The 13,278-nt window shown below is 47.9% G+C and overlaps 1 protein-coding gene across 7 annotated transcripts in view; it reads right to left on the bottom strand.

The window, feature by feature from the left end:
* Nucleotides 1-13,278, bottom strand: part of IKZF4 (IKAROS family zinc finger 4) — a 34,606-nt gene that overhangs the window by 4,470 nt on the left and 16,858 nt on the right. For 5 of the 7 annotated variants that reach the window (XM_074402735.1, XM_039472084.2, XM_039472082.2 and 2 more), the window contains 5 exons: nucleotides 9,879-9,983; nucleotides 7,853-8,113; nucleotides 6,031-6,198; nucleotides 1,052-1,201; nucleotides 173-304 (listed from right to left, as the gene is read on the bottom strand). In XM_074402735.1, coding sequence (XP_074258836.1) covers nucleotides 173-304; nucleotides 1,052-1,201; nucleotides 6,031-6,198; nucleotides 7,853-8,113; nucleotides 9,879-9,983 — 816 coding nt within the window. Of the gene's footprint in view, nucleotides 1-172; nucleotides 305-1,051; nucleotides 1,202-6,030; nucleotides 6,199-7,852; nucleotides 8,114-9,878; nucleotides 9,984-11,301; nucleotides 11,396-13,165; nucleotides 13,253-13,278 lie in introns of those variants that run through there. The other 2 variants (XM_039472081.2, XM_039472086.2) reach the window with 2 other exon arrangements.

The following is a 13,278-nucleotide window of genomic DNA, read 5'->3' as shown; positions in this document are numbered from 1 at the left end:
TCCACTCTGAGTACATCCTCCCTCTTTACTTCCCTCCTGTACTGAGGATAGATTTGAGTATCAGAGGCCACCAGACTGCTTCCTTTCCCTGAACCAAATCTCCAGACAACACAGCTCAGACGTGTTTGAGCTGTGGCTTTAAGCCAATATCTCTTTTCAACTGGATTCTTACCTACAAACTTCTGGGGTGTGGAACGCTTGCGTTTGGTGAGGCTGTTGGCCAGGCGATCAATGAAAGTTGGCCGCTCAGAGGATGAGTGCAGCATGGAGTCTGGCACCATCTCCAGGTCACGTATCTCGTCACCTAGTGGGAAGGAGGTGGGGACAGGTAGTAGTAGTTGAGTAGGGGTAGCACTGGCCCAGCAACCTTTGCCTGGAGAAAACCAGCAGGTCAGTAGCCAAGGAAGGTCATACCAGATGCCTGGAAAACCGGGCTCTGTTTACTTTACCCTACCTAAAGCTCACCCCAGCAACATTTCAGATCATTTGCGGACAATCATACACATCAGGCCCTTGTTTTTTTTTTGAATGAAGTCTCACTCTGTTGCCCATGTTGGTGTGCAGTGGCGTGTTCTCAGCTCACCACAATTTTCCTGCTTCAGCCTCCTGAGTAGCTGGGACTATAGGTGCACGCCACCATGCCCGGCTAATTTTTGTATTTTTAGTAGAGACAGGGTTTCACTATGTTGGCCAGGCTGGTCTTGAACTCCTGAGCCTGCCTTGGCCTCCCAAAGTGCTGGGATTCCAGGTATGAGTTACTGCGCCCGGCTTTAGCCCTTTGTTTTATACTTCTGGTGTTCTCTCTCTCCCATTAGACTAAGGATGTAGACCCAAACTTCCTCTGCCTCTCGATCTCCCTGAGGCACCCACCACAGACAAGGCTGTGCACCAACTAGGGTACCTGGAATGGGGTGCTTGGCAGATTTACTGGATAATCATCCCCTGTTCCACAGACTTCATCCCTCGGTGGGGGAGATGCTGGAGTCACCCTTGTCCAGCACTCCCTCTCACCATCCCCTTTCATTCCGCAGCCGTACATCAACAGCCTTACCTGGTTGGCCAGCCAAAGCTTGGGCTTCAGTGCTGAGACTCTGCAGGTAGTTATGGCACCGCTCCTTGTGCTCCTCCAGGGTACTCTGCTGTTTGTAGCTCCGGCCACAGTAGTTACACTTGTAGGGTTTGCCCACTGTGGGAGAGGAGACTGTGGAGGAGAGAAGAAAGATGGCATCAGAGCTATTTCTTGTTGTGCCCTGGCTCTGCAGATTCAGCCAGGAGCAAGTATACATGGCATGGGGAGGAAAGGATGTTGCTAAATTGAGTTATTCGGCTTGTTCATTCCCCAACTTGAGCTGCAACCATGGACAGATAGCCGTATTTGGTGATGAGGGAAAATGTAGTTACGGGAGCAAGGGAATCCCAGGGCATGTGGCTTCAGACTGGTGGTGGGCTTGTTCACGATGGCCAAATTGCTGCTCAAAGGAAGTGAGGACCCAGGGACCTTGTAGGGGATCATCCCTAGCAGGCAGGCAGGCAGGCCCCATTGCAGGATCTCAGAGTCTGGGGCCCAGACTGTGGTTTAACCTTTCCATTTGGCAGGCGGATGTAAGTGCTGTTTATCAGACAAGGGGACTTTTTGCTTACGAACTATCTGCTTTGGTTTGGGGGAAATTGTTGGGCTGGCATGACAGAAATGAGAGCCCTTAGATCTCTCCAACGTGGGGAGGGGGCAGTTTTCATTGACCTTTATTTGTATTTTGACCTCTAACCCTAGCCTGGTTTACTGATTATTTTGCTTTTCTGTCTCTCTACACTGAGATACCAAGAGAGATCTAGAAAGCCCATCACTGATAGAGTAATTCTGAAAAGAGAAAAAGAATAAAAGAATGGAGAAGAGTTAAAAAGAAGAGAACACCAAGTTTGTTTGTTTATGTGCTTGTAATAAAGAATAGGTCCTAAAGATCTTATTTCTACTGAAGAAAAAATTGGAAAACAGAGTGGTACTTCATTTAAAGATAACTCTTTATTTTTTATTTATTTATTTTTTTTTTTGAGAAGGAGTCTCACTCTGTCACCCAGGCTGGAGTGCAGTGGCACGATCTTGGCTCAATGCAACCTCCACCTCCCGGGTTCAAGCGATTCTCCTGCCTCAGCCTCCTGAGTAGCTGGGATTACAGGTGCCTGCCACCATGCCTGGCTAATTTTCGTATTTCTGGTAGAGACGGGGTTTCACCATCTTGGCCAGGCTGGTCTCGAACTCCTGTCCTCGTGATCCTCCTGCCTCAGCCTCCTAAAGTGCTGGGATTACAGGTGTGAGCCACCACACCCAGCCTAAAGATAACTCTTAAGAGATATTTGTGAGAGAAGAGAAAAAAGTGAAGAGAAACAAGATAGTGTATATTTTATGCAGGGAGACAGGAGAAGGTATCTCTAGGAAGCTGGTATTTACTAGTCACCCCTAATTCTGCCATGCCAAAGCTAGGCCTTGATTATATCAATCTACTGCATTTTGCTCAGGCTCTGTAAACCCTTGTATTTTAGGGATAAGATGAACACCATGGTCCCTATCCACCCAAAGACCCTTGGGGAAATGGTTTAACATCTGGAAGAGGAATGATCCTCTAGCCTCTCTTTTTTTTCAAATTTTAATTGACACATAATAATTATACAAGTTTATGAGGTACATATTACGTTTTTATACATGTATATGATGTATAGTCATCAAATTGGGGTAATTGCCATATCTGTCACCTCAAACATTTATCTTTTTTTCTTTTTTGAGATGGAGTCTCGCTCTGTCACCCAAGCTAGAGTGCAGTGGCGTGATCTTGGCTCACTGCAACCTCCGACTCCTGGGTTCAAGAGATTCTCCTGCCTCAGCCTCCTGAGTAGCTGGGACTACAGGCATGTGTCACCATGCCTGGCTAATTTTTTGTATTTTTAGTAGAGACGGGGTTTCACCATGTTAATCAAGCTGGTCTCGATCTCCTGACCTCATGATCCGTCCACCTTGACCTCCCAAAGTGCTGGGATTACAGGTGTGAGCCACCATGCCCAGCAAAGAGTTATTATTTCTTTGTGTTTGGAACATTCAAAATCATCTCTTCTAGCTACTTTGAAACATACAATAAATTATTGTTAACTATAGTCACTCTACTATGCTGTGTAACACTACTACTTATTCCTCCTCTCTAACTGTAAGCTTGTACCCATTTACCAACCTCTCCCTATCCATCTACTCCCAACCCTTCTCACCTTCTGGCAACCACTGTTCTACTCTCTACTTCTTTTTTTTTTCCTCCGAGATGGGGTCTCACTCTTGTCACTCATGCTGGAGTGCAGTGACATGATCACAGGTCCCTGCAATTTCCACCTCCCAGATTCAAGTGATCCTCCCCGTCTCAGCCTCTTGAGTAGCTGGGACTACAGGTGTGTGCCACCACACCTGGCTAACTTTTTTTTTTTTTTTTGTATAGAGATGAAGTCTCACTAAATTGCCCTGGCTGGTCTCAAACTCCTGGGCTCAAGTGATCTACTGGCCTTGGCTTCCCAAAGTGCTGGGATTATAGGTGTTAGCCACCATGCCCAGCCTATTCCATCCTTCTATGAGATCAACTTTTTTAGCTCCCACATGAGTGAGAACATATATCCAGTCTCTTTTTTCTTATAATATGGGTTACAACAGAAAGCACCTCACAGAGATGGAATGTAACAGTAGATCTGTGTCTGCTTCTGTTTTTTTTTTTTGAGATGGAGTCCTGCTTTGTTGCCCAGGCTGAAGTGCAGTGGTTGGGTCTCAGCTTACTGCAGCTTCCACCTCCTGGGTTCAAGTGATTCTCCTGCCTCAGCCTCCCAAGTAGCTGGGATTACATGCACCTGCCACCACACCTAGCTTATTTTTTGTATTTTTAGTAGAGATGGGCTTTCATCATGTTGGCCAGGCTGGTGTTGAACTCCTGAGCTCATGATCTGCCCACCTCAGCCTCCCAAAGGGCAGGGATTACAGGCATGAGCCACTGAACCCGGCTCTGCTTCTGTTAAGAATCTACAGAACGGCTGGGCGCGGTGGCTCAAGCCTGTAATCCCAGCACTTTGGGAGGCCGAGGCGGGTGGATCACGAGGTCAGGAGATCGAGACCATCCTGGTCAACGCGGTGAAACCTCGTCTCTACTGAAAATGCAAAAAAATTAGCTGGGCATGGTGGCGCATGCCTGTAGTCCCAGCTACTCAGAAGGCTGAGGCAGGAGAACTGCCTGAAACCAGGAGGCGGAGGTTGCGGTGAGCCGAGATCGCGCCATTGCACTCCAGCCTGGGTGACAAGAGCGAAACTCTCTCAAAAAAAAAAAAAAAAGAATCTACAGAACAACATCCAAAATCTACCCAGTTGACCTCACTGTGTAGTTGGTAAATTCTAGGGGCCAAGCTATCCTTTTTCCAAACCAGCAGGGGGAGCAGGCCCTTTTCTGAGGAAAAGGAATACATATTTCTGGTACTAGACCTTGATTGGGTTCCAGCTAGGCTGCAAAATAGCTACGTGACCCCAAGTCATTATTTTCCCCAACAGCTTCATTTTCCTTGTCAACAAAATTGGGATAATCACATCTACCTTGGAACTGTTATGAGGATCACATGAAGAAACACAAGTGAAATTGCTCTGTAGATATAAAGCATGAACCAGTGATGATCTTTTTCCCTGTTTCTCCACATACATAGAGATAAAGAGGTCCCACTTACAAGGTGGGAGAACCTGGAACAAGGTAAGTGGATGGAGAAAGTAAAGGGTGGTGAAATTATTGCTCTGTCCCTTTAAGTCCTGGCTCAGGAGAGTTTAAGAGAAAAATAGCCAGGAAAGTTTCCAAGGACAGACCCTACTAATTCTTTCCCCTCTTCCTTTCTTCCTGCCTTTTCCCAATCTTGAGCTTCCTCCTTCCTGCCAGCTCAGCTCCTGGCTTCTTCCCAAGTCCAAGCCAAAAGCCTAAAGCTTAGTAAAATGCCTAAAAAGTGCTATCTGTCCAGCTGATTCAGACAGACACTGATTCAAACAGTCTTGACTGGGCTAGAAAACCTTGTTCAGCCAGTTTCCCAGCACTCTTCCAAACATTGATCTCTAGGCACCCTCTGTACTTTCTCTTGCATCTGGGAAGGTGACAACCTCTTGGGATACAGAACAGAAATAGGGTACTCTTTTCTTATTTGGACCTCCTAGGCTCCCTTTTTTTCAGTTTGAGAAGCCCATGGATTATTTCCAGGAGCCATCAGGAAGTAAATAAAAGGACAGACTGGTTGCCTAAGACCTCTGGTGGTGTAGAGGGAAGGAGGGTAAAGATGATGACAGGTGTGAGGCCTGGGGCAGACGGGAATGAGAGTAGGGATCTCCCAGGGGCTTAGATGTTGGGGGTAATAGGGCATGGATTTCGGCATCAACAATCTAAAACAAGTTAGAAAAGGTCAGGCGCAGTGGCTCACGCCTGTAATCCCAGCACTTTGGGAGGCCGAGGCGGGTGGATCACGAGGTCAAGAGATCGAGACCATCTTGGCCAACATGGTGAAACCCCGTCTCTACTAAAAATGCAAAAAATTAGCCAAACCTGGTGGCACATGCCTGTAATCCCAGCTACTTGGGAGGCTGAGACAGGAGAATTGCTTGAACCCAGGAGGCGGAGGTTGCGGTGAGCCAAGAATGCGCCACTGCACTCCAGCCTGGGCAACAAGAGCGAAACTTCGTCTCAAAAAAAAAAAATTAATTAATTAATTAATTAATTAAAAAAAAGAATATTGCACATATTTCTTTTGTTCCAAGTCACAGACTATGGTAGATATAAAATACCCCATCAAGGTGTCTCCCAAATTCCCAATGGGGCTTTGCTGCCCAGAGGATGAATGAGAGAGGCAGGGGACCCTATCTGCTCTGTAAATGCTCTCCCCTCCTCAATGACAGACACTGTAACTCCCCAAATACAAGAGAAATCACTGAGCTCTACATACTGGGTGTGCTGGAGCCTCACTCCCTCCTCCCACTGGACAGTCACTGACCTGAGTGTGTGCGGAGGTGGCCAGTGAGTGCATCACGCCGGCGGCAGGCATAGTTGCAGAAGGGACATTTAAAGGGCTTCTCCCCAGAGTGCAGCTTGATGTGGCGCAGCAGGTTCCCCTTCTGAGTGAAGGAAGCACCACACTGGTTGCAGTGGAAGGGCCTTTCACCTGCAAGTGAAAGAACAATCCCAGAGGATTGCATGTGAGGAACTTTGAAGGTTGAACCGGCCGGGCGCGGTGGCTCACGCCTGTAATCCCAGCACTTTGGGAGGCTGAGGCGGGTGAATCATGAGGTCAAGAGATTGAGACCATCCTGGTCAACATGGTGAAAACCCATCTTTACTAAAAATACAAAACATTAGCTGGGCATGGTGGCGCGTGCCTGTAATCCCAGCTACTCAGGAGGCTGAGGCAGGAGAATTGCCTGAACCCAGGAGGCGGAGGTTGCGGTGAGCCGAGATCCCGCCTTTGCACTCCGGCCTGGGTAACAAGAGCAAAACTCCATCTCAAAAAAAAAAAAAAAAAAAAAAAAAAAAAAGAAGGTTGAACCTATACCCCAACCCTCTACCTTATCTTGCCCAAAGACAGGTGCTCTGAGCACATTGCTGATGGGCAGAAGTGCCATGCACACCAATCCTGCTTTATTTATTTATTTATTTATTTATTTTTGAGACAGAGTTTCCCTCTTGTTACCCAGGCTGGAGTGCAATGGCGCGATCTCGGCTCACCGCAACCTCTGCCTCCTGGATTCAGGCAATTCTCCTGCCTCAGTCTCCTGAGTAGCTGGGATTACAGGCACGCACCACCATGCCCAGCTAATTTTTTGTATTTTTAGTAGAGATGAGGTTTCACCATGTTGACCAGGATGGTCTCGATCTCTTGACCTCGTGATCTACCCGCCTCGGCCTCCCAAAGTGTTGGGATTACAGGCTTGAGCCATCGCGCCCGGCCCAAAATCCTGCTTTATTAAGATCCCTTGGGAATAGTCTTACCTTGGGGAAGGTGTGGATTAGAGGTGTGTGGCAGGGAGAGGGGCCTGGAACACGAGGCCAAAAGACTGTTACCAAAAACTGAGCCCCACAGGCTACACTCTACCCTAGGAGCCCACAGGCTGAGGAGGCTGAGAAGAGGAGCCTTCTGTTTTCTGGGTTTTTTAATTTTTTTATTTTTTTGAGATGGAGTCTTGCTCTGTTGCCCAGGCTGGAGTGCAGTGGTGCAATCTTGGCTCACTGCAATCTGTGCCTCCCAGGTTCAAGCGATTCTCCTGCCTCAGCCTCCTGAGTAGCTGGCTTTACAGGCGCATGCCACCATGCCTGCTAATTTTTGTATTTTTAGTAGAGACAGCGTTTCATCATGTTGGTCAGGCTGGTCTTGAACTCCTGACCTCGTGATCTGCCAGCCTCGGCCTCCGAAAGTGCTGGGATTGCAGGCGTGAGCCACCGTGCCTGGCCAATTTTTTTTTTTAAATTATGAGATGGGAGGGCCCAAAGAATACTTAGGAGTCTTACCCCTATTGGACCACTGGCTCATTCTTGAGGCTACCACACCTTCCCCTCCCTCATATATTGAGAAACATATCAGCTTTTTTTTTTTCATAACAGCAGTGAGAAAAGTGCCAGGAGACTACAAGTATTAAGGGGAATTCAAATTCCACACCCCCCCACAAGCCCGCCTCATTTTGTCAGCTAAAAAATGTGCTGGGAGAGACCCTTCCCATTCTGAGGCCACCCACCCCCTGCAGGGCCTCCTCCAGCCCCAGCACTGCCCATGCCTTTCAACCCCACCCTGGGAGCTCCTCCCAGGGCCCCTCTGGCTTACTCACCAGTGTGGCTGCGCTTGTGCACCATGAGTACGTTGGGTCCGATGCAGACCATGCCGCAGACGTCACACTTGAGCTTGCCATTGGGCAGCCGGATGCCCCCAGGAGAGTGAGGCTCTGGCCCACTCCCATCACAGTAGCCCAAGGGCTCAGACAATGAGTCTTCCACAATCACACTGTCGTCCTTCTCCAGGAGCCGCTCATCTGGCCCCAGCAGTCTGCTCGACTCCTCATCGCTGTACATCTCCACCTTGATGGAGTTGGCTGAGGGGTAGGATAGTGTTTAGAAGAGAGAGAGAGGGGCAAAGGGGGAAGCTGTTCCTGGGCCAGAATGGCACTCTTTTTTTTTTTTAAGATGGGTTTCACCATGTTGGTCAGGCTGGTCTTGAACTCTCGACCTCAGGTGATCCGCCCACCTTGGCCTCCAAAGTGCTTGGATTACAGGCGTGAGCCACCACGCCTGGCCTTTTTTTTTTTTTTTTTTTTTTTTTTTTTTGAGACGGAGTTTCGCTCTTGTTTCCCAGGCTAGAGTGCAATGGTGCAATCTTGGCTCATTGCAACCTCCACCTCCTGGGTTCAATAGATTTTCCTGCCTCAGAATCCCGAGTAGCTGGGATTACAGGCATGCACCACCACGCCCAGCTAATTTTTGTAGTTTTAATAGAGACGGGGTTTCTCCATGTTGGTCAGGCTGGTCTCCAACTCCCGACCTCAGGTGACCCACCCGCCTCAGCCTCTCAAAGTGCTGGGATTACAGGCATGACCCACCATGCCCAACCCAGAATGGCACTGGCATTCTTATAAGAGTGTCTTTAGACCCTGAGACATTCAAGCCTTAAACGGGGCCGATACTCTAATATCCCTGCTGGTGATATCAGAGTCCTTCTGGAACCTGAGACAAACTTTTCTCCCACCCACCAGGCAAATAGGTGTTAAGAGAAAAAAGTTGGGCTGGGTGCAGTGGTTCACACCTATAATTCCAGCACTTTGGGAGGCCGAAGTGGGTGGATTTTTTTAGGTCAGGAGTTTGAGACCAGCCTGGCCAACATGGTGAAACCCCATCTTTACTAAAAATACAAAAATTAGTTGGGCATGGTGGTGCATGCCTATAATCCCGGCTACTTCGGAGGCTGAGGCAGGAGAATCACTTTAACCTGGGAGGCAGAGGTTGCAGTGAGCTGACATTGTGCCACTGCACTTCAGCCTGCACAACAGAGCAAGACTCCATCTCAAGAAAAAAAAAAACAAAGTTGAGGGTACATAAGATGTCCTCTGTCACTGAGGAGAGGAGGGGACTAAGAGGAGCTTTTTTTCTCCACTCTCTTGTCATTAAGAACGATGTCTCGCTTTGGCCTTGGGCAGGAAGCCAGCAAGTTAACAGTGGCGGGAAAACAGACCTAGGAGGACTGAAGGGAGACAACAGGCCAAAGAGAGCCAAACTGGAAGACAGACATGCTTACAGTCCCTCCCACCCTGTTAGACTGAACTCCTCTACCCCCTCCACCTCCGTAAAACGCTGAGGCAGGGCAGGAGGGATAAAGGAAGGAGGAAACAGTGAGGAGAATGCTTTGGCTCTAGCTCCGACCTACATTCCTGGCTATTCCAACCATTTAGAGAATGTCACAGATCTAGGGCCAGCTGGGGAGGGGCAGTCATGGGGACCCTGTCTGGGTAGGTGAATGGGGTGTGAGGAGATGGGAAGGTCCTTCTACCCTCCATTTCCTATTTAACTCCACTTGATGACTATTTCTGTCTACCTGCTTCTCTAATTCCGGAATTTCTCTTTGAAACGTTTATCTCAATCCCACCCATATCTCTTTTAATTCTACCCTAGTCTGCCGGTGACTATTCACTCTCCTTTCAGAAGCCAGAAAAACCCTAGACACTGGGCTCCTTATTGCTCTTAGAGATTGAGCAGGAGACTAGCTGGAGGAGACGACGGGGAAATGGTTGCCAGTAGAAGATAAATTGAAGGCCAAATGCAAATGGAGGTGCCTACTGCCAGGAGGTGGTAGGAGGTTACACTTACCACTGAGTGAGCGGCTGGGAGAAGAGTGCTGGCTGTTGGGGGTGCTCACCGAGGGCCCCACTGGGGCCCCAAGGAACTCCTTCTCCAGAGATGAGTCCCCGCTACCTTGGAGGAGAGAACAAGAGGGCAGGTAAAGCTGAAGCTGGAGTTACCTACTATCCATTGCCTAATCTTAAAAAAAAAATTCAGTTAAATTTCACAAACATTTCCTTCATAGCCATGTACAAGGCAGTATTGTATGCTGGGCACCATACCTTGCGCCCCCACCAATCTGGATGCCTGGTGCTGCCTTCCGTGAGCTCAGTGGCTGGGCCTTGCCTACCCTACCTTTATCTAGGCCTGAGGGGAAGAGCATCACTGCCTGACGTCCACAGGAAGCAGGGCTGGGGCTGGGTGTGCCAGGGCGGAGAGGAAAATGGGGGCTGCAGAAGGGAAAGATGTTCAGGACAGACATTCTTCCCTACTGTTCCTCTTCGGGACCCCAACCAGGTTCAGGATCTACAAGAAGAGTAACTGGAATTGTCCCTGAATCTAATGATAATATTAGTAATAATAATAGCAGTTAATATTGAGTGCTGGTTTTATTCTATGCACTTGAAATAATCTCATTTAATCTTCACAACAACTATATGAAGTAGGTGCTAATATTAACTTCATTTTTTCAGATGAGGCAACTGAGGTACAAAAAAGGTTATGGGTTATGTTCCTTGTCTAAGGTTACATAGCTGCTAGTGTGGAACTGGGATCGCAGACAGTAAGTGTCCATGTCCTACGGAGCCAATTGGGGGTCACCATCTTAGTAGAGAAGAATTGGGCACCTGAGACTTTCTAAATTCAGCAAAAATTTGACTGCTCTAGAAAGCCTTCTACTGATCTGACTCCAGTCACGTTTACTATTTTATATTCTTTGACAGTTAAGTGATCAATTTATTCTCAGTATATTTGTTTTAATTTTTTGATAAATTGTTTTGTAAAAATGCTTTTCAAGGGTTTCACAACGTTTTTCACACTTGATCTTAGCCAAAAGGCCGAGAAGCGATTCCACGACGTTTTTCAAAATCAGATAACACACCTAAAGAAAGATATGAATGTCTTTTTTAAAAAAATCCCTCCTCCCCACAATCTTCTGCACAATTACATAGGTGAAATAAAAATACATGTAGATAAACACGCACACAGACACAGCACATATGTAGATACATATAAAGAGAACATACCTACTGGGATAAACATACTGGTAGCCTTCTACATTATCTGCTAACATGAACATGCATGGATGTGTGCACACAGGCCTAAATATGGAAGAGAGAGAGAGAGCGCAGGAGAGACAGCAAGAGAGCAGGAGAGAGAGAAAGCCTGAAATTTATCCCTGGAGTCCACCTATTAGTACTTTACCCAATTGCCCAGCTATGTACATACTTACTTTCACAAAATAAAGATTCCATTATAAAATGGTTGGAGTCTTGGGCCTGAGGCAAGAAATCCGGAACACACCCTCCTGAGGGATCCCTCTCCAGCTTTGGTCAGTGGGAAGAAAACAACCACTCAGGACTTTGGGACCATTTCCCATTCATATCCTCTCCTAAAGTCCCATTTCCCCCATTCTATCCCATCAAAGCCTAAGGAAATTTGTTCACTATCTATAGAAAAAGCCTTATGGCTTGAATCTGAGTTTTCCCAGCTGGGACTCTTTAGGTGAACCATGGTTACCTAAAAATGTTGACCGAAATCAGAACCACACACATATCATGATGTGAGCATTTCAGGATTGTGTGTTAAGACTTGTCGACTCAGAGCCAGTTTTATATATGTCCTTTCAACTCAGTGTAGAATTTACTAGGGTTAGAGGGGCTGAAAAGGGTATCTTCTTATTCCCTTTCAAATGTTAGTGCTGACTTGCCCTAAATCACTTGATGTTACTAATCAGGAAAAAAAGGGCACTGGGCTTTGAGGCCTTGACCCTAAAAGGATGAGTGAGCTTGTTGGAAAGCCATCGCTGGTCCCAGCTTATTTGGCTGAGGCTACCTCTTGAGGCCAGGAATTTGCTATATGGAGGAAAATATATTTAAAAGTCCACTTAGAAACACTGAGGGGAAAGCATCCTTTGTGGCTTTCCCAATTAAGGCCCAGAAACAGGAAGAGGAGCAGGAGTCATACCAGTAATTCAAGAGGCTCTTTGATGCTATTGCCCTCCCTAAGATTAAGGTAGGAGGAAAAACAGGCTCAAGTTTACTTTCATGGGGCTAATATATAACAATGAATCTGTTTCAGGAGTCAGAAAGTCTTTCTTGGGCGCCAAGGATTTTGAATTCTAGCTCAAGAGTGAAGGGGACTAGAGTTAGATTTAGGAAGTTTAGCAGTTCCTCTCTCAGCTCCAGAAACCCCAGAGAGGGAATTTCAAAGTCTGGGACTCCCAAGAAATCCCAGACTGTCAAAGCCAAGAATCAGGGCTGCTCTTAGGTCTCTGAGAAATTTTCTTGCTCAAAGTCATCATAGATTGGCTGAACCCTGAGAGGGCAAAGCCAGATCATGAGGTTCACATCAGAGGAACTGGGAGGTAGGTAAAGGCTGAAAAGCAGGAGGAGAGAAAGGAACTGGGAAACAGGCCCCAAGCGAAAGGTGTTTCACATGTTAAAGGAGACTAGCCCTCCACTCCTGCTGCCTTTCCTTGACACCTTCAAATAGTGGCCACCTCTAGGGAATAGCCATGAGCTCGGAGAACCTCCACACTGCCTTGCAGGGGACCTCATCATAACTGCTTTCCCTTTCTTGACCATGGGCTCCAGGGTGGCAGGATCCTAGCCTGCCAGCAGGTTATAGTGGGTACAAGAGCAAAGAAAGACGCCCATCCTCAGCTCTTTTGTGGGGAGGAGGCTGAGGCCCCTCAGATCTGTTGCAGGCTGAGGCATCTGCTTGCCAAGGCTCCTCTTCCTTACCTTGATTTTCTCCACTACCCCTTCCCACCCAGGCCTGTCTCGGCATTTCACCCCAGGCAGCTCTACCTCTATCCCCAAGGCCTAATAAAGATGTCACCACAGGCTCCCACTGTCCAAGTCGCCGTCTTTGCTTAGCAACACCAAACACCCTTTCCCATCCTCCGCAAGTATAAGGAGGAACGCCCCCTCCCCCGCTACACACACACACACACACACACACACACACACACACACACACACAGAGCCCCCATCCTCTCCATCTCCTCAGGCTTGGGAGTTGTTACTGAATTGGCTCCCTAGCCCCAGCACCCCCCTTCCTCCCTCCACTAGCCGCCTTCTGCCTGAACTTACATTATCCTTCCCTTGCCGGTGAGACCCTGGGGTGCGAACGCGGCCGCCGCCTTGGAAACGGCGAGGGAGTGCGGGTGGTGTATGCATGTCTGCGTCTCAGTGGCAGGCAGGGG

Source organism: Saimiri boliviensis, chromosome 7 (genome assembly GCF_048565385.1).
Source record: "Saimiri boliviensis isolate mSaiBol1 chromosome 7, mSaiBol1.pri, whole genome shotgun sequence".
Lineage (NCBI taxonomy): Eukaryota > Metazoa > Chordata > Mammalia > Primates > Cebidae > Saimiri > Saimiri boliviensis.
The sequence above is the reverse complement of the archived record's forward strand: the minus strand, read 5'-3'. Positions and strand labels throughout refer to the sequence as shown.